We start from the raw sequence: 21,661 nt of genomic DNA, 5'->3' as shown, positions 1-21,661 counted from the left end.
ATATTCAAAAGTTTATGCGCACACCGCCAGTATGTAATTTACACCAGTAAACACTCAAAGCTCGACTGCCCTGCTCTGGTTACTGCATCATCGAAGGGGGCTTTTTTCTTTTCTCTTTACGAACTTGTGACAAATCTATTAATTTGCTGTTGATCAAGGTACTCTTCAATTGTCGAGGTATGCTTCTGCTGAAGGTGTCCATGCGGCCCAAAACCCCACCCTCACTCTACCACCATCCATCCCCTTTGCCATCTCGCGAAGTCGGAACTAATCCTTATCAGCCATCACATTGCCTCCTACACCTCCTCTGCCGAATCGCTGCCAGGTCCAACACCACCCTCTTCCCTTTCAGGACCGGGACTTGTCGCGTCTCCTTAATACATATCCAAATCCACAATGGAGGGCCAGAACGAGAACGATGAGCTCTACCCCATCGCCGTGCTCATTGACGAGTTGAAGGTAGGTCTCCCTCCGATCATGCAGACAATATTGAGCTCACATTTTTTTAGCACGACGATGTTCTTCTCAGACTCAATGCCATTCACCGTCTATCCACGATCGCGCTTGCACTTGGGCCCGACCGAACCCGGGAGGAGCTCATCCCATTTCTTGATGGTTTGTCCAGCCTTCAATCGCCTAACATCCCCGTCTAACAGTGGTAGATTCCGTCGAGGACGAGGACGAAGTTTTGACTGCGCTGAGTGAAGAGCTGGGCAATTTTACAGAATATGTCGGGGGTCCCGAACACGGGCACGTGTTGCTCTCCCCGCTGGAGAATTTGGCGGCTATCGAGGAGCCGTTGGTGCGGGAGAAGGTACCACACCAACTGAAACTTTCTAGGGGCGCATGCTGACGTTTCAGGCCGTTGAATCTCTCAACAAGGTATGCGAGCAGCTCTCGGAGAACCAAGTTGAGGAGTATTTTGTCCCGCTAGTCCTCCGCTTGTCAAAGGCAGACTGGTTCACCTCAAAGGTCTCTGCGACTGGTCTTTACTCCACACCATACAAGAAGGCTACTCTGGCTTTGCAACAGAGTCTCCGACAACACTTTGGATCTTTGGTACACGATGAAACCCCCATGGTGCGGCGACAGGCGGCCAACAATCTGGCCAAGTTTGTCAAGGAAATGCAAAGCCAGGTCGTCATCGAAGAAATAATTCCCCTCTTCCAATACTTGGCGAGTGATGACCAGGACAGCGTCCGTCTGCTTACCGTTGACATTCTTATTGCGATTGCGGAGGAAATTCCCAAAGAACAGCAACCTAGCCACGGCGTTTTGTTGACATCGCTGCGGAATCTGTTTGAGGATAAGAGCTGGAGAGTCCGATACATGGTTGCGGATCGATACGAAAAGGTACATTGTCCTGAATCTCGAACTATTGGGCGAAACTGATGTATGTAGATCGCCAAAGCTGTTCACGAAGAGGTTGTCACCCGCGACATGGTGCCTGCCTTTGTCAAGCTCCTCAAAGATACAGAGGCCGAGGTTCGCACCGCAATTGCTGGCCAAATTCCTGGTATGATACCCCAATGATATAGGTACAGTTGATGCCTGACTAACACATTTTCAGGCTTCTGCAATTTGATCGATCGCGACACTCTCCTCAATGAGATCATGACTAGCGTTGAAGACCTTGTCTCTGACCCCTCTCAGCATGTCCGGGCTTCCCTCGGTACTCAGATCAGCGGGCTCGCGCCTATCCTAGGCAAGGAGGAGTAAGTATCCTGCCTATCTACTAGCAATAACCTGTACTGACCGTCCAGGACTATTGCACACCTACTCCCCATGTTCCTGCAAATGCTTAAGGATGAATTCCCCGACGTCCGCCTGCACATCATCTCGAAGCTCGAGCAAGTCAACAAAGGTAAGCGCTCGTTTGTTTTTTGTTTTGTTTTTTGTTTTTTTTATGTATGTCTTCTTACACTTTATAGTCATTGGTATCCAGCTTCTCTCCCAGTCTCTCCTTCCCGCCATTGTTCAACTGGCCGAGGATAAGCAATGGCGTGTCCGCCTTGCTATCATTGAATATATCCCGCTCCTTGCCAGTCAACTTGGAGTCGAGTTCTTTGACGAGCAGCTGAGCGATCTTTGCATGGGCTGGCTCGGAGACACCGTCTTCTCCATCCGAGAGGCTGCCACTGAGAACTTGAAGAAACTGACAGAGGTATTCGGCGTGGAGTGGTCAAAAGCTTCTATCATTCCCAAGGTGATGGCCATGGGTCAACACCCTAACTATCTTTACCGCATGACGACGTGCTTTGCCGTTTCTGTAAGTTTCCTCTCTTACTACATCGATTAATGCTAATTATCAGACTCTCACCCCCGTTGTCAACCTCGAAATTATTGAGAGCTCTCTCCTCCCTATCCTGGAACGCCTGGTGACGGATGAAATCCCTAACATCCGTTTCAACGTCGCCAAGTCTTACGCCGTTCTCATCTCCACATTGCGTCGTCTGCCGGCCGATAAGACCTTGGTTGAGGTGGAGAAGTCTGAAGAGCCTATCGTGCCATCACCCCAGAGCCTGGAGTTGATTCAGTCAAGGGTTGTGCCCAGCCTGGAAAAGTTGCAGGAGGATGACGACGTGGATGTCCGATACTTTGCTACGACTGCTGGTGGCAATCAGGATGAGATGCAGACCTCTCCTTAAATTATGCACTTGTTCGGCCAATACCCAACAAGACATCCTGTCAGGTTAGAGAATAGCCAAGCGTCCTTTTCTTTCAGGCGTTTTTAATGTAGAGGTTTTACATACTGTTTAGCCAGGGTAGGTAGTCAAAAGCAAATGCGCAACTAAAGACCTTTCGATGCATGTAAACCCACTCACATGGTATATCTATGGTATAGTGGCCGTAAAGCGAAGGGCTTTAAGCCAGCCCTCGAGCGCTGGACCTCGGGAGTTCGCCCGGGGAGCAATTGAGATTCATTTGTCAGCAAAAAGCAACCCTGCCCGGGTGCCAGGTGGCCCCGGAGCCCCCGGGGAGGGCACATCCATGGTTGGACTTCTTATTTTCCACCGGCAGTATATCAAAGTCAACTTGTGATACCAATATCAACATTCTAAACATGCTTTTTTGAACCGCACTGCGTCTCACTGGCAGGTCAATTGGCTTTTGATCCTACAGAAACCCTCTTTTCTCATTCATATTATTATTATTCAACCGCCATGCCGTGGCCATACCATTTCATTTCTCTCTCCGAAGACGACAAGCTGCATCGCAGGGAGCTACTTGATCTTCGAGGGTGTTACGCACAATGGTCAATTATTGTGGTCATCGTCGCCATCCGAATTTTTCGCTTTGCTACGAGATCAACCGCGAAGTGGGATGGGTTGGTTTCTGGAAAGACCCGGCAGTATCTTGTCTGCGGGCTGTGGCTGCTATGGCTTGTAGGCCTTTCGATATGGAATAGTGGTGATGGTATGTCTTTGTCTCCCGGTGGGCTAGAGCCACGAGCTAACATGCTAGACTACCTCCATTTGACCAAAGCATTGGGCCGAGTTGGCCTATCCCAACTGCCACTGCAGGTTCTGATGTCTCCGGCGTACATCTCTCGGCCCGCAGCCTCATCTGTGCTGTCTCTTCTGACTGGTATCCCTCAGCCAGTGTTGACGCAGTATCACCGTCTCTTTGGTCGGGCGGTTGTCTCTCTTCTGCTGTCTCACGCCGCGTTGTATACGCTGTTCTTCGTGCAATCCAGCCATCCTGAATTTGGTATATTGCTCTTCAAGCGAGTTCAAGACTTAGATGTTCAATTTGGCCTAGCCGCGATATTCTCGGCAGTGCTACTCGTCCTCTTCGTGCGGCCTGCTTCCCAGAAGGGACTCCAGACTTGGCTTGTGCAGGGAACCATTCAAGAACGCAGAAAGATGTTCTACTTTGGTCATGTGTCTTTGGTGATATTATTGTGTGTTGCGGCTTACTCCCATGTGAAGCAGGCGCAAAAGTACATGCTGCAGACTTTAGTGGCTTCTGTGCTTAATTGGGTGTGCTGTTGGGCGATGTGTTAGTGTAAATATAACATGTCCGGTTGTTCTTCCGAAAGAAAGATCTGTTGGTCAGTATCTTCATGTTGAACTCTAGGGGATGTCATAGTTATATACATATAAACTTATGTAGCATGGACCTCATTTATCAATCCACCCATCGGGGAAGGAAATAGAAGATTCTAATGCCTTACATACTTCCAAGGTTCGATCAAACAGTTACTTTGTGATATATTTCGTTTTGTACTTGTTTAAATCTCGTTTTCGGAGAGGACGTCGATCTACAATGTATGAAATTGTACCCCTTTTTTTCTCCCCCTTAGTGAGAAGCCAACCAAAAGTGAGTAAAGAATCAAGGGGTACGGACTATGTTGTGTACATATACTCCGTATAGTTTACATGAATTGTGTATACTATTGAATATATACTTGAGAGTGATTAGATCTACTACTCCTTCAGGGGTGTCAACCATCTTTCTACCAACCAATATGTAAACGATATACTTGATATTCTATAGCATGTACATCAATGTAGTCCAAGCACTTTTGGTGACACGTATATGGATTAGATTATGGCGTACGTCCCCTGCACTCGGCCAACGCCACATATTAGTAGATTGGCTAGATTGGCTAGATTTGCCCCCTTCAAGAATTTGGGACCACACAAATAAAAATAGACCATATTATAATATGATTGATAGGCTTTGTCTTTTAAACCCTTGTAACAGTTAGGTACTCCGTACGGAGTAGATTGTGACGATTACGTTAGAAAGGCTTGGCGGATAAGGTTACTAGCCCGAGGTCAACTCTAGACTTATGGAGAACCCTCCTTAAGACTTAGCTTCGCTCTTCTTCTTCTTCTTCTTCTTCTTCTTCTTCTTCATGCCTCTCTCCAATGGCAGCATGCGCATCCAACGGTTGATTGTATTACTTGCGATCAGTGTTCTTGTCTGTCTTTCTCTTCTACTACTACGATCCTCGACTCCCCCAGAGCAGCCCATAGATTTGCCTCCTCCCGAACCGATACAACACCCTCAACTCCATGCGGGGCAAAACACATACCTCCCCGAGAAGGAACACCCGATCACGCGTCTGATTGGAAATGCTCAACAGCATTTCAATCATGCGCAGTCACGCCAATCAAGAACCCTGGCCGAGGCCGTGAGTGAATACCAGCGCCGCTACAATATGCACCCGCCGCCATTTTTCGACAAGTGGTTCGAGTTTGCGAAGTCAAGAAATGTACAGCTCGTCGATGATTTCGACTCGATCTACCACAGCCTCCTCCCTTTCTGGGGTTTGAAACCTAAGACGATTCGCGACCGGGCGCGCGAGACACTTGGATTTGACAATGCGGTGCTCGGTGTTCTGGTTCGCAACGGGAAGGTGTCCCTAACGGATGGAGGTGGTGACGACCGCAAGTGGCAGCGAGATGCCACGGCTGGTATGATGGATGCTTTTGTGAAATACTTGCCCGATATGGACCTGGTGTTTAACACCCACGACGAGCCGCGCGTGATCCTCCCTAACGAAGACCTCCAGCGATTGGTGCAGAAAGCCAAGGACTTCGTTATTCCAGCAGCGTTCAAGAAAACCCCAACCAATGCGTGGTCCCCACGTGCTTCGGACCTAAACAAAGGCGACCGCATTGACGAGGTGCGCACCACTCGTTTCAACCGATTCGCACACCAACCGACCTGGACAAACTCCCGAGTCTCTTGTCCGATTGACAGTCCAGCGCGCTCACTCGACGAAAACCCTTCTGATGACGTTGATCCTTATGCGTATGGCGAACTCGGCTTCATCTATAACACCACGGCGGCCTCTGACATCTGCAATACCCCCTCTCTCCGCCATACATACGGATTCTTCGACCGACCTAACGCTTTCGATGTCGTCCACGATCTATTCCCCGTCTTCTCGCAAAGCAAGATCTCCAGCTTCCAGGACATCATTTACCCGAGTCCCTGGTACTGGGCCGACAAGGTCCCCTACGACACCGAGAAAGACTACCCGTGGGAGGCCAAGTCTAACCGAATGTACTGGCGTGGCTCCACAACCGGTGGATTTTCGCGCGCGGGTGGTTGGCGTCGACAGCATCGGCAGCAATTTGTGGACAACGTCAACGCCTTGGGCACCACCAAAGTTCTCGCTCACCAGGGGGACAACTGGGTTTCACAAGTCGCCAACCGGGACGCGTATCGTGATTCCTTCGATGTCAAGTTCACACTTATTGGCCAGTGCGACCCGGACGATTGTAATGCGCAGACTGAATACTTTGGGGTGTTCAAGCAGGCCGGGCAACAAGATGCGTGGGCGCACAAGTTCCTAGTCGACATCGACGGCAACGCTTTTAGCGGGCGATTCCACGCGTTCTTGCATAGTAACAGCTTTGTCTACAAGATCGCTATCTTCCGCGAATGGCATGACGAGTGGCTGAAGCCCTGGGTACATTACGTCCCTCTCAGCTTGAAAGGCAACGAGTACGTTGAGAGCATGCGATACTTTACCTCGGAAGAAGATGGCAAAAATGCAGCTCTTCAAATCGCCAAGCAGGGCCAGCGCTGGGCACAGCAGACCTTACGAAATGAAGACCTGGAGGTTTGGTTCTTCCGGCTACTCCTAGAGTAAGTACCTCGTCATTCCATAAGAGAATTCTGCTAACCTGCTCACTTTTCAGGTATGGACGCTTGGTAGACGACAACCGTGAACAACTAGGATTCGTTCTTTGATCTGTATATATTCCTTCGACGAGATGATGGCTTTTTGTTTTTGGGCTCTTGTTAATACCCCCTTTCTCTTGGACCTGTTTCCTACCAATAATATTTGTGCATGTGGAGGTGGCGTTCGGTATGCCATAGATTGAGAAAAGCTGTAAACTACCTACAATTTACAGCATAATATGATTGCATTCCTGACCCTGTATCTTGATATAAATTATCTAAAATATGAGATGTCCATAGATACTTCCTACGTACATATCTGCATGTAGGTACCCGTCTACGGGTCAGCCCACCGCTGACTCAGGCGTGACGCTACCCGTGGATGGCCCGAGCTCCGTTTGCCCCAGCTCTAGATTTATTACAGGATCACTCCATCTCACTCCTTCAACACATGATTCCAATATGGGTAAATCCGTATCCCGTGCCTTGATCGGCGCGGCCGTCTTTGCCTACGGCTGCTTTACAGTTGTTCTTTATGGTTTCATTGCCTTGGCGAAAGGCACATACTTCAAACGCCCCACTGAAAACGAGAAACGGGACCTACAGCTTGGTGAGCTATGTATTCACCACTATGAAGGTTCTTTGCTGACTCTCCAGCTCGCAATCGGCTGTGGGATTTATCTAGAGACTTCGAAGGTCTCTCTCACCACATTCTAACTTTGCAGAGCGGATTCAAGTTCCACTTTGTCAGTAATGATATCCCGAACACACCGGAAACCATCAATTCCGATAAACCATTGGTCATCTTCATCCACGGATTCCCCGATAGCTGGGCGATCTGGCGACACATTATCAGAAACCCTGCTCTGCAAGAGGCCGTTTCACTCGTTGCCATTGACCTTCCTGGATATGGAGGCACAGAGAGCCTGGAAAAATATACTGCAACAAACGTCTTGGAGAAATTGACAGAGCTGATCGTCACCTTGCGGACCCAGTATGGCGTGGACTCGGGCAACGAAAGCAACAAGAAGAGAACCGTAATTGTCGCCCATGATTGGGGTTGTGTCTTGTCCATGCGCCTCGCTGCTGAAGCTCCGTCCCTAGCCCATCGGTTCATCCTGTCCAACGGACCATCAGTATGTCAGAACACCAGTGAATATGCCTACATCAGCTAACGATTCAGATGAAATTGGTTGAATCCAATATTCGCCGTCTGCTCTTCTCGGCCAATAAAATGCTCGGTAACGCCTGGCGGTCACCACTGAACGCCCGCGTCCCGCTGATGCAAGCACTCCGAACCCTCGCCCCTCTTGGCCGCCAGCTTTTTCTATCCGGCTACATCTTTGCCATGCAGCTACCAACGCCAATTGTTTACTACTTCCTGTCCGGAGGCAACCACTCGCTGTTGAAAAGCTGCCACCTTACCTCATACAACAAGGACGAACGTACCCCCCTCGACGTGGCCAACAGCATGGCTAGCACCATGGGTCCGTCCGCCGCAGAATCGGATACTAAAACTCCCAGCGGCGATGCCTATCCTGCCAGCATCAGCGAACGCGCGTTCGCACATGTCATCCACATGGCGGCTTATTACCGTGACCGGGCATCGGTGGCGCGTTGGGTCAAGTCTATTGAGACGGTCGCTAGTTTGCACAGCATTTCATCCGGAAAGCGGATGGCAAGCAGCGGAGCTGGGTTGTTTGATGAAGGTCCCCCCGGCGCTCTCAAAGCCAGCACGACCATTTTCTGGGGTAAGGATGATATTGCTCTTGACCAAAGGATCTGCCTTGATGGGATGGGTGATTACTTGGTGCAGGGGTCTCAGATTGTGCTACTTCCCCGTACTGGACATTGGACCCCGGTTGAACGTGAGAGCGGCGCAGCTTTGATCAAGGCTGTTGAATGGGCTGCCCAAGGCGAAGAGGGGGATATTGGGACCGTCATCAGTGAAGCCTACCCTGGTATCCAGGTCAGTTTTTCACGATAAACATAGGCAATATGTTGGACAACTTTGATATTCGATGTTTCGACGTTTCGACGTTTCGACGTTTCGACGTTTTCGTATTGCGGGGGTAACCCGATCTAAAGCGGTTAGGGTGAAAGTGTTGTTTCACCTCGATGTTAGACCATAGACCACTTAGAGAGGGTGGATTCAGTGTATATTTTGTAACAATAAACGCAGAGAATATAGAATATAGAATACTCAATAAAGTGTTGAAGAAAAAAGAGAAAAATAACCTCAACAGAATTATCTCAGGGGATCGATGATTTACCCGGGAGGCGGGAAACACCAACTCCACTTTTCCCCTCGGGAGCTTTGACCTTAATTTGCCTACATCTCGGCCTTTGCTTTCCATTGACTTTGCTTAATCTTATGACTCGCCACTTTCTCTTTCTTTCTCAGAGTTCAACCTTACACAACATGCAGTGAAAAAAAAAATCTCCTGTTTTCGTCCCCCCTCGAATCTGCGTCCGGTCCAGGTACCACAGTCGGTGTATCGCGCTACCGGTCTGAACTGTCATTGGCAATTGACAGGTTAAATATAGCCCGACAGCTTTTCTTCTTTTGGGGCCTTTTCTTCTCTGCTCCAGGATTTTTCGGCTATCTGATCATTCTTTTGCTGTTGGAACTGTGGCGTGATGGATTCCAATGGAGGAGCAGTCTACTGCACGGTACTTTGATAACCCCCCCTTCCTATGCTTATGGTGTAAATTGACGATGAGACAGCTTCTGTTGAGTGACAATTATCTTCCCGGTATGTTCTCATTCATATAGAATGGGAAACTATTATAAATCTAAATCTTTATAGGTGCTATGGTCCTTGCCCATTCCCTACGCGACAATGGTACAAAAGCGAGGTTGGTGGCGCTATTTACGCCAGACAGACTACAATCGACTACCATTGACGAGCTAAGGGTACGTACAGCATTCCCCAAACTATACATTTGGCTTACGAATTAGACCATCTACGACGAGCTGATCCCAGTGAGCTCAATGGTAAACGACACGCCGGCGAATCTCTGGCTCATGGATCGCCCAGACCTAATTGCCACATTCACCAAGATCGAGCTCTGGCGTCTGACGCAATACCAGCGGGTCGTATACATTGATTGTGATGTCGTAGCTCTCCGAGCTCCCGACGAGCTGTTATCACTGGAAGCAGATTTTGCTGCTGCGCCTGACGTTGGTTGGCCGGATTGCTTTAATAGTGGAATGATGGTCCTCCGACCTAATCTACAGGACTATTATGCGCTAAGAGCACTCGCCCAACGAGGTATCAGCTTCGATGGCGCCGACCAGGGTCTGCTGAACATGCATTTCCGGGACTGGCATAGGCTAAGCTTCACGTATAACTGCACGCCAAGTGCTAATTACCAGTACATTCCTGCGTACAAGCATTTCCAGAGTACCATCAGTCTTATCCATTTCATTGGTGCCCAGAAGCCGTGGAATATGCCGAGGCAGATTGTCCCGCTGGATTCCCCGTACAATCAGCTTCTAGGCCGGTGGTGGTCTGTCTATGATAGACACTATCGTCTGGCATTTGTAAGTGATATGCCAGAGATCATGAAGACGTGGACTAACATCCCTAGGTACCGACCGCGTCAGTTGAGATTGAAAAGACGGCGGTTTCTCAAGGCGATCAAGCCCTTGCCTCTCGTTACGACCACATCCCTCGTTATGACGCTCCTCATTCTGACCCTCCTCTTTATGAAATAACCCCCCATTATGAAACACAGCCGACGTCTGAATGGCAGACCTACCATGTTGAAGAACCCACACGCTTCCACGAAGAATCACACAAACCACCGAAACCGCACCACGAACATTCTGCCCCCCGTGATGTACATCATGCTGCTGTGCCTATATTGAGTATGGTACCGCAATATGTTCGCGGAGAGGAGCATGTCTCAACCTTTATCCCACCATTGCCTCCTGCGCCAATCACTTTTGCGCCTCAACTAAGCCACGAAACATATGAGACACAGATACAAACGCAGGCGCAGACGCAAGCCCAGACCCAGACCCAGACACAGTTGCCGACACAAACCCAGACCCAGATACACTACCCCGATGGCCATATTCACCAACCACAGCCGCTGGCCCCGATCCATCCTCCAATTATCGAGTATCAATCACCCCCATCTCCGGTCCCAGAGGTTTCGACCTTTGAGGCGCCGAGATCCGAGTGGGATCCCTCACGGTGAGAGCTTATCCTTCAGTATTATCTATAGCGCTAACATCCCATAGTGAGCCACCACCGGTCAACACGAAACCCGAAGGTTTCAGTTTACAACAGAAAACCTACAATATGTCTGAAGACACGCATCTATTCCAACCCCCGTCGTCCTACCCCGAGGCACCGAAAAACATGTGGTATGAGGTTCCAACCAAACCGGAGCCCAAACCTACCACCGTCTTCCCCTGGGAGAGCCATGCTCCGAAACCCACTCGTGTCTTCGCCGAGGAGGCACCTGTGGAGTTCATGGAAACTCCCGTGATACCCGAGGAACCAGAACAACATTCACTCCCAAGCGAGCCAGCCCCAGCCCCTCCCGGGCCCTCACCTTCCTACACCCGAGTGCCGTTCGAACCCAGTTCCGAATCATGGCAAACATACACCCGCTCCAACGCCTGGGATGAGGACCCAGAGATCCAGCGATACATTGAGACAATCCAGGCACGGCGCACAAAATCACAAGTGACCAGTCCGGGAGCCCATTCCAACAGCCCCGGGAGATCACCCCCAACCCCAGGCTTCCGCCCCAGCACCAAGATTACCGACTTCCCAACTGAAGTTGAGCGTCCCAGTCTGCCCGTAACGCCGGCCCCAATCCGCCGCACCAGTTATGGGGATGAGGCCTCCGGTACGGCCGCTCTCCCTGCTGCCGAGGGCGTGCCTAGCCAGGAGGAATGGGTGGGTGTCACGGTTGATGTGTTCTCTTCTCTCCTCGGCGCAACGTACTTATTGTGGCGATCTACAGAATCCCCTAACTCAGCTCGAGGAGCTACATCGTCGGCATTCGGAGGTCTTGGAGCATCCCGAGCAGCTGTTTAGTCGGCTTGCCGCTGCCTCATACCGTGACCGTTGACGGTACTCGTTCCTTTTCTTTAATTTCTTTTGTCAATTTTGTCAATCTTGGATAATCTGATTCGATTCGTTTTTGTGGTTGAACAGGGTTAGGACATGTACTCCATTGTGCTTTTGCATATGCATATGTATGGAAATTTCTTGGATGATATCTTGTTATGAAATAATAATGGCGACACTGAATGGAGCATTGCATTCTTCCTACTCTTATAGTTAAGTTGGAAGTGCACCCGTAAATGTACGAATCCTCTCGTAAGACTAGGAAATATATGTATCCAGCAGTATATATAGGTATTCAACCTGTTTTCGTTTCTTTCTCCCTGCGCGCCTCTAACTTAGATATTTATACTAAAAGGCAGAAGACATATTACCGAATCACCACCACTTAGGAAGTATATATGAAGGAAGTCCAACGGCTCTAAATAGACTAGTCCCACAAAAGAGCCTGTCAATGGCTTGATATACATATATTTACACCGTAGGTGAAGTTCCCCAGTCACATCTAATCTAAATCTCCCCATACTACAAAGTACATAGGACGCAGGCACATGGTAATCGAGTAACACGAGAACAGAGAATATATATCGAAACTTTGATTCCAGTATATGATGTCTGATATCCAATGGCAAGGAAAGCCTCTTCTTGCCAATATGTACCAGACCTCGAATCTTCCAACTGACCTTCACCGTATTGGCCAATACAAATTATAGAATAGCGAATAAAAGGCTTTGAAGGTCATGTAATTTTGATTGCGTGAGGTAGAGTATCAGGTTAGGTTAGGACAGATGGAAGAAAAAGGAAGAGCCGGGCCTAATGTAGATAAAAACATTTACTCCTGAGCGAAAGTCTCCGCACCACCCTCTGCCTCTGCGGCCTGCTGCTCGGCAAGACGCTGCTGCTCGGCGGCCTGCTGAGCGGCAATAGCCTTGGCACCGTAGTCCTGGCTCATGGGCTGGAGAACGGGCTGCTCCTCCTTGGGCTCGATGATGGTGACCGAGTCGGGGAGAGTCTTCTGGGGGCCGGCCTTGCCCTCGGGGTCGGAGCCGCGCATGATCTTAACCTTGATACCGAGGACACCCTGGCGGAGGAGAACGTGACGAGTGGCGGAGTCAATGAACTCCTTGGCGGGCTGACCGGAGTGGATCATGAAACCGTCCTGTTACTTGTATTAGCCATAATATTCTTCCCCAAAACTGGTTTTCGCGGATCGATTCGTCGGGCGCAATCTTTTTTTTTCCCTGGGATAGACGTACGGTGAACTTCATGGACTTGGCACGGGCAGCACGGAGCTTTCCGGACACAACAACCTCGCAACCCTTGGCACCAGACTCCATGATGAAACGGAGGACACCGTAGCAGGCACGACGAACGGCAAGACCGTTAAGGAGCTTGTAGCGGAGGGACTCGCACTGAGCGACAGCGGAGAGACCGCGGTTCTGGACCTTGGCGGCGTAGAGGGAGACGGAGTTCTCGGGGAACTTGAAGCGCTTCTGGATGAGGGAGGTGAGCTCGCGGATGCGGCGACCCTGCTCACCGAGAACCTCCTGGGTGTGGGTGGCACGGACAACTGGAAAGCCCCGTTAGCATCAAATCCCCAATTCGTATTCCGCAGATCCTATCGCGATCGTAAATCCTTCTCTTCCTCCTCTTTCCAGGCAATTTCAACCAGTATTTTTCAAGCGATCACACGAGGGATTGGTTTTTCGGGTTCGACGTACTGATGTCGGTGACAGTGGGAGTCACACGGACTTCCACACCGGAGTAGCCCTCCTCGGCCAGCTCGCGCTGGAAGAACTCGTTCAGCTCGGCATAGAAGACACCGTCGGCGACGAACTTTCTGCGCTTAGAAATAGCTCCCTGAACAGCGGCCATTTTGACGTTCCTGGTGGTGGTGGAATCGGGGGTTGTCGACGGAGGGGATCGTGGTCGAGAGACTTCAATTCTGAGAGTGTATTATTTAGTGGGGATTTTTCGGGACTAGGGCTGCTTGCCCGTTTGGGCCAGGGCTCAACCCTCGCTTGCCGGCGCCTTTCCTGTTTGGGCCTAGCGTTGGCACCTTATCTCTGAGGCAATATTAAGGCAATAAGGCAGTAACATTTGTACATTACATTCAACTACTCGGACATCATTGGGCGAATCACTTTATTGGTCGCATGAACGCGGATGCATAACATAAAATTGTAAATGCTTGAAAATCATATCCGAGTCCTTTGATATTACCTCGGTTCATTGCATCTCTACTTCTAACTCGGTCGGTTTGTCGGTGCGCTCCGCTGGGAATGCAAGCTTAGATACGCCCGACGTCACAGCAGCTGTCATCCCCGATACATCAGTCATTTTACCCGCACTGTTTGTCGTTGCGGTCTCAATACCAGTCAACACCGTACTTTCCGGGATGTCACTGGGTGCCGCCGAGGAGCGGGGGCCGTTCATCTCTGCATCTGTTCGACCAAATACCTCATTCCACCACCGTGTTTCATTGACCCGGGGAAAGATGAGTCGTTCCTTGCCGCGCTGATTGTCGTCGATGACAGGGTCATACCGAGGGTTCGTGAATTGTTCCCGGCGAGCGAGGAAGTAATCCCAAACGCTACGGGTTCGTTCACTGGCCTTGCAATCCACACGTTCCTTCTCGTTGTTGAACAGGAATGTGCCAAATTGACAGGAGTAGAGATGATAGAGAAGTCGTCGCAGGAAACGCTCGTTAAACTCAAATCGTGTCGGATGTTGATGAAGCAGCTGATATGTTGCATCCAAGAACTGATGGAACACGGGGCTCGTTTCTTTTGGTTTGGTTATCTCCTTCTCGGACACCCCCGAGCGCGGTATAGTAGGCTTCTTCACGGGAGTGTCAGAGTCATAGTTTTGAAGCTCTCCATCCGAGTCCGGCAAAGAGTCACGGCTATTGTTGTCCCGACCAAAGAATCCCTTGGCACTCAGGAAAGCATTTTCAATAGCCTTCCCTGCACCCCCACCGTCACCAAAGGCACGGTTAGGATCTCCGCCGATGCGTTCGTTTTCGATCTGGAACCATTTCTCGCTGTTTAAATGACCAGACCGGTGTCGGAACATGTGTCCAAATGAAAGCCAGTCTTTCTCTACCAGCACCATGAAGCCCTCCAGGGTCCGAAAGTAGGGATCCAAACAAATCTGGCTCAGCGCACTGAGCTGGCTCGTACGGTCCCAGCCATCAGAGCAGTGAATCAAAACATGAGAATGAGTAAGACCAACTTGACGAGTGATTAGCCTGGCTCCCTCCAAGATTCCGCCAATGTGCTTCAACCAGCCGCTGCGCGCTAGCTGGTCACGATTTGGCCCCAATGGAGTAACATCTGATTCCTTCAAAGCATCAATCACCTTATTAAGCGAGTCCCGCATGACATGAATATTGTCAATACCAAGATATGCCTTGGTAGCGAATTTGTAGTTGTCCATGTTCTCTGATCCAAGTCCAACAGCCTGCATGGCAAATGCATTCACCGTAGGGCGTGCGTCTACGATCAAATTCGACTGCTGGGCGCCATATATCGAGCGATGGTCTTCAGGATCGCCACTTGTAGCGGCTAACAAGTCGTCCTCAAGTTCCTCAGCATTGTTTAATTCAGGGACCATCACCTGACTCGTTTCTGGGCTGCTAGAATCTGATTCTTTCTCTGTGGCTGAGAAACTTGCCAACGGCCGCTCGGAGCGAGAAGTCAAGAAGATAGCAGACAGAAGCTTTTCGTCTTGGATGCTTCGGTTCTGACGGACACCGACCAGCGGCTGTGAGCTTCTGGTGATGGTGCAATTATTGACAGGGTGGAAGTATGTGAGGGCTGGAATTCTTGCTCGAGACCGATAGCGCCCTGCGTAATTAAGTGTATTGTCGGAAATGGAACAAGGTACAGGGATGAGGGCAGGATAGGTTGGGGAGAACTAGGATGAGTTAGTAGAGCACATTCGGATTGGTTCGTGAGCATGCCTCATAGTTCACGTTGATCTCTGAGAGACGCCATGCTTTCCCTTCGTCCAAGCAACCCTGGCGTGCCCATTCCTTGCGTGGGTCATACAACTCCCACCCATTAAACTCCTTTTCTGGCGGGGGAGGCTGATAACTAAAGGCGTAAAGCTTATCGATACGACTGGACTTGCACGTCCACTGCTTGATACTTTCAAACACATCTCGTGCTTTGTGCTCATTTACAAAGTAGAAACAGACGAACGTGAAGTCTCGGCATCGGAGGCGGATAGAAGAGAGCTGGCGGGAGGCGGCGGGAGCTGGCCGCAGGGTGCAGAAAGCGATGATAGGGTATGTGATCCATAGTTCTCTGGGCCTTGTTATCACGCCCTTTATCTGGTCCTCTGGGGAGATTGGTGGGGTGTGCGAAAAGATGAGGTGGTGAGGGGTTAGATGGAGGGTACCATCGACCTGTTCTCCGCGGCGAGCCAAGGTCACATTGTCAACCTGGAGCGACATGATCAGTGAGTGGAATGTTTGTAGCGCTCAAGATGTGTTCTCCAAACCTTAGCAACCCGTGTTTTCTCCATGCCGTGTAAATCACTGGCGCGTGGCCTTCATGCTGAATATGCTGGGTGAGGCGAATGGTGTCGAACAGTAGGATCGGAGGGCACAACAGAGATCGCGAGTGAGATGGATCAATATAGGTACATATATTTTTATTGTGGACCTTTAATCAATCAAGTGACTAAAACCAGTCTTAAACACCTGCCTGGGCAGTCTTGGAGGTATGAGGCGCGCGAAGTAGTTGGGATGAGAAGTGTTACACGTCACGGGCCTTGATCGGCTGTGGGGCCCAAGGTCACGCCGACGACCTACAACGTCTGTAGGCAAATTATATGTTGTTTATATTTTTGTTATACGCGAGAATAGAATGATTTAAAATGAGGCATCTTGGATTATGGTTTAAAAATTCTCTAGGAATAACTCGAAGATGCACAGGGTGGGTTGGCTGAACACTTGAAAGGGTTGAGTATGATATTCCAAGGTTATTGTATTAGACTGCTATCCTCCCAGTCCTCCAGACGGCAATTGATTATATCAACTACTCCCCATCTTCTCTATGAAAGCAAAATCCAACTCGATGGAGCGGGCTTGGAGTAACCAATCATTCCTGTGGATTGTATACTGTACAACATACAACGTACAACATACCTAGTTATATTATAGCAGAATATCGATCTAGATACGAAGATCGATGAGGTACCCCATTAGCAGATTCAAATGGGCCATTGGGTCAATATCGTCAAAACCTATTTGACATGATTACATGGCATGTCCATACATCCATCGATGGATAGTCCCAAGCTACAGATTTGTGAGCAAAATAAGATCAGACTCGTTGACTCTACCAAATAAGAACTTGATTTGTTACTGGAATATATGTACATTATAAGGATCTCCCAATTCTGCGAATATTTCTACCTACATATGTGTATGTAGATTGGGAGGTCCCCGTTGTCCGGTCCATCACTTCAATTGGGGTATACTTCTGATTTGGATAGATGTAGACCAGGAATATTTTGCCTGTAGAACAATATGTACAAAATGTTTATCTGGTGCCTATGAATAATGGGGGGGGTTCTTTTTCGGTAATTGTGTATATTTAGGGAGACTTTCTGACTAGCTAGATTAAAAGCCAAAACATAATCCGTGTGTAAACATTGGAAACAAGTAAATATTACATAATGTACAGTATATACAGACCTAAGACGCCGCCATCCCATGATGATGGCTGTTGATGCACGCTGTACAAATTCAAAAAAAAGTGACCCATGCTGTTAATCCACATATCTTTTGCCGTGGATTTTGAATGCCATGTCACACGCTGCGTTGTAGAACGAATGGAACTCACGATCAAGGTGCTCGGATTGACCATTCTCTGCAATCGAGTCAATTTTGGGTATCTCCATGCCCAGAGAGACCTCATTTGTCCGAGCAGCAAGGAGCGAACCGCTTTCGTAATACCGGTAGTCAAGTGACCGCTCACAGAAGTTGTATTTTTGGGCAATGGCACCTCGAATGTCGCTGAGTGGAGGGAACATGTATTCGACAGCGACGCTGTTCTCTGCCATTGATTCGTCCAACTTTTTGGATTTAGCTTTTTGCGAGGCAGGCTGATGAACAAGTCCACAGGGAAGAGTGATGTTACAAAATATAGGGAGTGGAACAGGGCCTTGCGAAGCCCCACTGCTGACGATTGGACTCTGGAGGGAGATTTTGAGGCTTTGCAGCATTTCTTGGATTTGTGGCGACGAAGGCTCGGGGAAGAGGTGCTCAGAAGAGCTTTGCGGGAGTTCTTGGTTGGAAGATGGCTTAGACAGGAGGTCTTGGGAAACAGTTCGTGTAAAACGCAGGTCCAGACCATTTTCCGGAAGGAGGTAGTCAACGTTGTTTGTGGCGAGAATAGCCTTTACGCTGTGGATATCCACGCCATCTAAGTTTGAGTTCATGGCTACCTCGATTTCGAGTTCCGGCGGGGATCCTGCGTTGGAGGTTGGAGATAACCGAAGTCGATATAGCCGTGCCTCATTATTTGGGCGGATAGGCATGAGTGAGCTGATGAAACGCGACACCAGAGGTATGTCGTTTGTGAAAGCTCGTGGAAGGGACAGTCTCCCCAACTCTGCCGGACTGATGGCTGTATCATTGAAAGAAGGCTTTTGCATAAAAAGGCATTTCCCAACCACGGCTGTCACAGATTCATGCAAACCTGGGGCTAACCCGGTTTTCGGAGTAGTGACTCGGAGAAGCTTCAATAATTCATCTGAGAGTCGTGTTTGATGCTTATCAAAGAAAGGAGTTTCAAGGTTTTCTGCCTCCGCATTTTGACTGGAAGACATTGCCCACCGGAACCAAGACTTTTGCTGCTCAAACCACGAAGCATGAGCTTCTGGTCTGTAGCTATAAGCACTGGCAAGTTCCGAAGCAGGTAAATAGGTTGAAAATGGCGTCGATGGAGATGTAGTGTTAGATAAGGCCAAGTTCAAGGTCCTCCGTGCATTATCTGCTCCCAACTTATTCTCAGCAAGATAGAGAATCTTTTGCGGTGGTCTGTGTGCTTTGTGTTCCACAAATACCCCGTATGTGCTGTTAACCCATTCCAAAAAGTCCGGGGTAAAAACTTGAATGGTTCCATCCCCATGGGAATAAGGCTGGATTCCAACATCATCCTCGCAGATTCTGCCAGTGGCATCAATGATAATCTCGTGAACAGACTCACAATCATTTCTCTTGCCAGTAAGTGACACCAGGCCCGCAGATTGTGTGACATCAATACCACAGCCATGGAGACTAGCCAGCTCGTGGAAAGAGAAATGCTCAGCATGGAGAAGCAATGATATGAACTGAGCTGGTATGCGGAATTCCAACTGGCCACGTTCGCCATCAGCCACTAGCTGCCAACAATGCCGGACAATCGTCTCGGCAGCCTGGGATTTCCCTCTGAAGCCCTTGGTCTTTCTCAATGATCTGTCCTGCGATTTGGAGTTGCTTGGCCCCCATGTCCAGTCTTTCTCTTCTATCACAGCATTGCGGTTGTACTCTGAAATGAAGTCCGACAATTGCTTGTATGTGAAAGAGGAAGCCAATTTTGACCGCAATGCCTCGAGATCAGCAACAGGCAGGATCTGTCCCAGTTGATATGATCCACGGACCTCGTCAATTCTTTCCTGGACCGACTTGTCGCTGGGTGATGAGTTCTCGTCATTAAGTTCGTCCAACATTGCGCTAATTGTGCCGCCAGATTCATTTTCGGGGCTTTTGTTGCGACTGCGATTTAACTTTCGGCGGCGACGTGAAGGCACAACAACGATTTGTCCTGGCTTTCCAAGCGTGTCCACATCTAATGTGAATCTGCCTGCTTCATTTTGTCTATTATATTTCGGTTCGCGGTTTCGTTCGGAATTGGGTCCATCGAGAGCTTCGCGTTCATGGTCGCGACTCCAGTTGCTCTGGTATCGGGGAAGAACGGCGTGTGAGTATGACAATAGTGGTCTCCGATATGAAAGTGACTGGAAGCTCGGAAGCCCCAGCTTTTTCCCTGAGGGGCGTCGAAGCATGACAGAACAGTAGGCCTATTGCAAACGTGGAGAGGACAAATTATCCTACAATCACTTTTCTCCGGCGATAATCGGCACGCTAGGCCGCGATAAGAAACCAACTTCTGCCTCAGGCAGCAATTTCATGACCGCAATATCTACCTACCATGTACGATGAACAAAAGCTCTTGAACAACTTCTTCGGCTATGTAAAACAACCTCTCAAACGTCTCTTTTATTTGGATGAGAAAGGGCTTATTTAAAAGTAATGCATAGTGCAGAAATCTATGTAGAATTCATTCTTTTGGTACAACTTCCCAGCTGCGCAAGTCCTCTCTCACATCGAACTCGGAAAGCTCATTTTTTGTGTCTGGCGCCTTCCATGACCGACCCTTGACCCCTTCATACAACTGCTGTTCAATGCTCCCACTCTTTTTCTGATGCCCAAGCGCAGCAAGGGAGTCTGGGGTACTGTGTGAGCGATTGCTGGAAGTACTTTTGGGGCGCCGTTCAAAACTGGGTGACAGCTTTTTCCCGGAGCGGCTTTGGCGTGGGACTGCCTCTGCGCTCAATAGAGGATCTCTGTGATCGCCCCCTGATATGCCAGCATTGGCATGTTGTGCGTTGCTCCAGCAAGAACTCCCAGCAAACAACTCTTCAACCAACTTATCAGCAGGCAGATCACAGGCTCTGGAAGACCACGATGCTGCTAGTGTGCGCCGATACATGTCTTGCATATCTGCAATCTCCCGGCTCTTGGTGTCAATAGATGGCAGGTGGCCAAATTCATCGGCGTTGATAGGTAGTTCGGTGGATTGAACAACTCCGGCAATTCCTCCAAAGACGGTGGCAGATTTCAGCTGTGGTCTTTTATAATCAGCATTGACGGTGTTGATCAGAAACAAGTTTGGGGGCTTCACTTACGTCGTGAAGTTGCGGTCTCCTTCCAGCTGACGCATCGCGATCCCGATCTTGACAGTACTGTTTACTTTACTTTCATGCATCAGGTATCGCCGAATGATCCCTTCATCTTCCTCGGTTTTGTCCACGTATTCGGCGAGATTGAGCTTGATTTTACCCAGCACGCATTTTTCGGATATGGGTGACGTGGTGTACTCTTGTATGACTTCAAAGTTAAGTTCACACTCCTGAAGAATTGATGTCCTATCAATTGTAAGCCTTACTTGAAGGCATTTCTCATAACCCCAGTAAGCGCGGTGATCTGATAGAATTGCTTTCTCTGTGTGGCCTTGGTGTTCCGTGGAGCTTGACGATGGCAATCGCCATCGCACAAAAGCGAAGCTGTTGCCCAAGGGGACATTATTGATATCAATAATCTTTGAAAGGTCAGAAATCTTGATAGCATTTCCATGGTCTGTGTATAATGCTTACCCTCAAAATGAGCTCGAACCTAGGCTGTAACAGAAGTCAGTTACAAATTTATTTCACTTGGGCTTATCAGGTAACGTACTCGTCTATTCTTGGGGACTACCGTGAGTTTGTTAGCTTACATCAATCAACAAGTATAGAGGAGCATACCAAATGCCTGCATGTTAACGGTCACGTCACCGGTTCAAGCTTGTGGGAACTCAGATATCGCAGGCACATCAACTGGTCCACCTAGGACCGGCCTCGAGGAAATATCTCGATCTGGAGCTGAGAAGAAACCCAACTAGCATGAATATGAAATGTCAGGCAGTGATAGAATCGTCAATTTGGCTAAGAGTCCTCCCCGCATACGCCGCGGACACTATGGGCGGTGAAGTGTGATGATGTGGCAGAATCAAGAATCAGACTGCGAAGGTGACTTCTACAACATACGCCAGCACTCATCTCACCTCTTCTTTGATAACGTCAGGCGATCAATACTTGTTGCTTGCGAAATA

General features: G+C 49.2%; 9 protein-coding genes across 9 annotated transcripts; 5 read left to right on the top strand and 4 right to left on the bottom strand.

Moving 5' to 3' along the window:
- Positions 1–396: 396 nt before the first annotated feature.
- On the top strand, positions 397–2,648 carry N7455_002360 (protein phosphatase 2A structural subunit TPD3; the record flags this gene model as incomplete). The annotated part of the gene is made up of 9 exons (XM_040962217.1): positions 397–459; positions 510–615; positions 663–814; positions 862–1,353; positions 1,402–1,516; positions 1,571–1,715; positions 1,764–1,864; positions 1,932–2,269; positions 2,313–2,648. The coding sequence occupies 9 exons, from the start codon at positions 397–399 to the stop codon at positions 2,646–2,648; spliced, it is 1,848 nt and encodes a 615-aa protein (XP_040807332.1).
- Positions 2,649–2,984: 336 nt separating this feature from the next.
- On the top strand, positions 2,985–4,123 carry N7455_002359 (ferric reductase-like transmembrane domain-containing protein). The gene is made up of 2 exons (XM_040962228.2): positions 2,985–3,417; positions 3,466–4,123. Exons 1-2 carry the CDS (start codon positions 3,165–3,167, stop codon positions 4,005–4,007), a joined length of 795 nt encoding a protein of 264 aa, XP_040807328.2. The 5' UTR covers positions 2,985–3,164; the 3' UTR covers positions 4,008–4,123.
- Positions 4,124–4,864: 741 nt separating this feature from the next.
- N7455_002358 (putative capsule-associated protein CAP1) lies at positions 4,865–6,714 on the top strand (the record flags this gene model as incomplete). The annotated part of the gene is made up of 2 exons (XM_040962222.2): positions 4,865–6,609; positions 6,663–6,714. 2 exons carry the CDS (start codon positions 4,865–4,867, stop codon positions 6,712–6,714), a joined length of 1,797 nt encoding a protein of 598 aa, XP_040807340.2.
- A 393-nt stretch (positions 6,715–7,107) lies between these two features.
- N7455_002357 (alpha/beta fold hydrolase) lies at positions 7,108–8,632 on the top strand (the record flags this gene model as incomplete). The annotated part of the gene is made up of 3 exons (XM_040962233.2): positions 7,108–7,255; positions 7,303–7,781; positions 7,829–8,632. The coding sequence occupies 3 exons, from the start codon at positions 7,108–7,110 to the stop codon at positions 8,630–8,632; spliced, it is 1,431 nt and encodes a 476-aa protein (XP_040807338.2).
- A 653-nt stretch (positions 8,633–9,285) lies between these two features.
- Positions 9,286–11,739, top strand: N7455_002356 (uncharacterized protein; the record flags this gene model as incomplete). Its single annotated transcript, XM_040962221.2, has 7 exons — positions 9,286–9,318; positions 9,374–9,401; positions 9,456–9,562; positions 9,608–10,192; positions 10,240–10,850; positions 10,898–11,564; positions 11,632–11,739. 7 exons carry the CDS (start codon positions 9,286–9,288, stop codon positions 11,737–11,739), a joined length of 2,139 nt encoding a protein of 712 aa, XP_040807331.2.
- Positions 11,740–12,567: 828 nt separating this feature from the next.
- On the bottom strand, positions 12,568–13,610 carry N7455_002355 (40S ribosomal protein uS3; the record flags this gene model as incomplete). The annotated part of the gene is made up of 3 exons (XM_040962216.2): positions 12,568–12,894; positions 12,992–13,305; positions 13,457–13,610. The coding sequence occupies 3 exons, from the start codon at positions 13,608–13,610 to the stop codon at positions 12,568–12,570; spliced, it is 795 nt and encodes a 264-aa protein (XP_040807327.1).
- A 354-nt stretch (positions 13,611–13,964) lies between these two features.
- Positions 13,965–16,265, bottom strand: N7455_002354 (phosphatidylinositol-3-phosphatase YMR1; the record flags this gene model as incomplete). Its single annotated transcript, XM_065604264.1, has 3 exons — positions 13,965–15,653; positions 15,700–16,182; positions 16,242–16,265. The coding sequence occupies 3 exons, from the start codon at positions 16,263–16,265 to the stop codon at positions 13,965–13,967; spliced, it is 2,196 nt and encodes a 731-aa protein (XP_065462755.1).
- A 1,251-nt stretch (positions 16,266–17,516) lies between these two features.
- On the bottom strand, positions 17,517–19,796 carry N7455_002353 (putative respiratory complex assembly protein Rmp1; the record flags this gene model as incomplete). The annotated part of the gene is made up of 1 exon (XM_040962227.2): positions 17,517–19,796. One exon carries the CDS (start codon positions 19,794–19,796, stop codon positions 17,517–17,519), a length of 2,280 nt encoding a protein of 759 aa, XP_040807329.2.
- A 275-nt stretch (positions 19,797–20,071) lies between these two features.
- N7455_002352 (N-terminal C2 domain-containing protein) lies at positions 20,072–21,327 on the bottom strand (the record flags this gene model as incomplete). Its single annotated transcript, XM_040951514.2, has 5 exons — positions 20,072–20,642; positions 20,700–21,112; positions 21,168–21,191; positions 21,247–21,263; positions 21,315–21,327. 5 exons carry the CDS (start codon positions 21,325–21,327, stop codon positions 20,072–20,074), a joined length of 1,038 nt encoding a protein of 345 aa, XP_040817962.2.
- Positions 21,328–21,661: the final 334 nt, after the last annotated feature.

The sequence above is a fragment of the Penicillium solitum genome, assembly GCF_028829755.1.
Source record: "Penicillium solitum strain IBT 25940 chromosome Unknown utg000001l_segment0_segment0, whole genome shotgun sequence".
Classification (NCBI taxonomy): domain Eukaryota; kingdom Fungi; phylum Ascomycota; class Eurotiomycetes; order Eurotiales; family Aspergillaceae; genus Penicillium; species Penicillium solitum.
Note: the sequence above shows the minus strand (reverse complement) of the source record. Positions and strands in the feature narration are given on the sequence as shown.

Excerpts from the sequence above, each read along its gene's own strand:
- N7455_002359 (XM_040962228.2), top strand. The coding sequence starts at position 3,165 with ATGCCGTGGCCATACCATTTCATTTCTCTCTCCGAAGACGACAAGCTG. Across the intron at positions 3,418-3,465 it reads GATATGGAATAGTGGTGATG|ACTACCTCCATTTGACCAAA; the intron begins GTATGTCTTTGT and ends CTAACATGCTAG.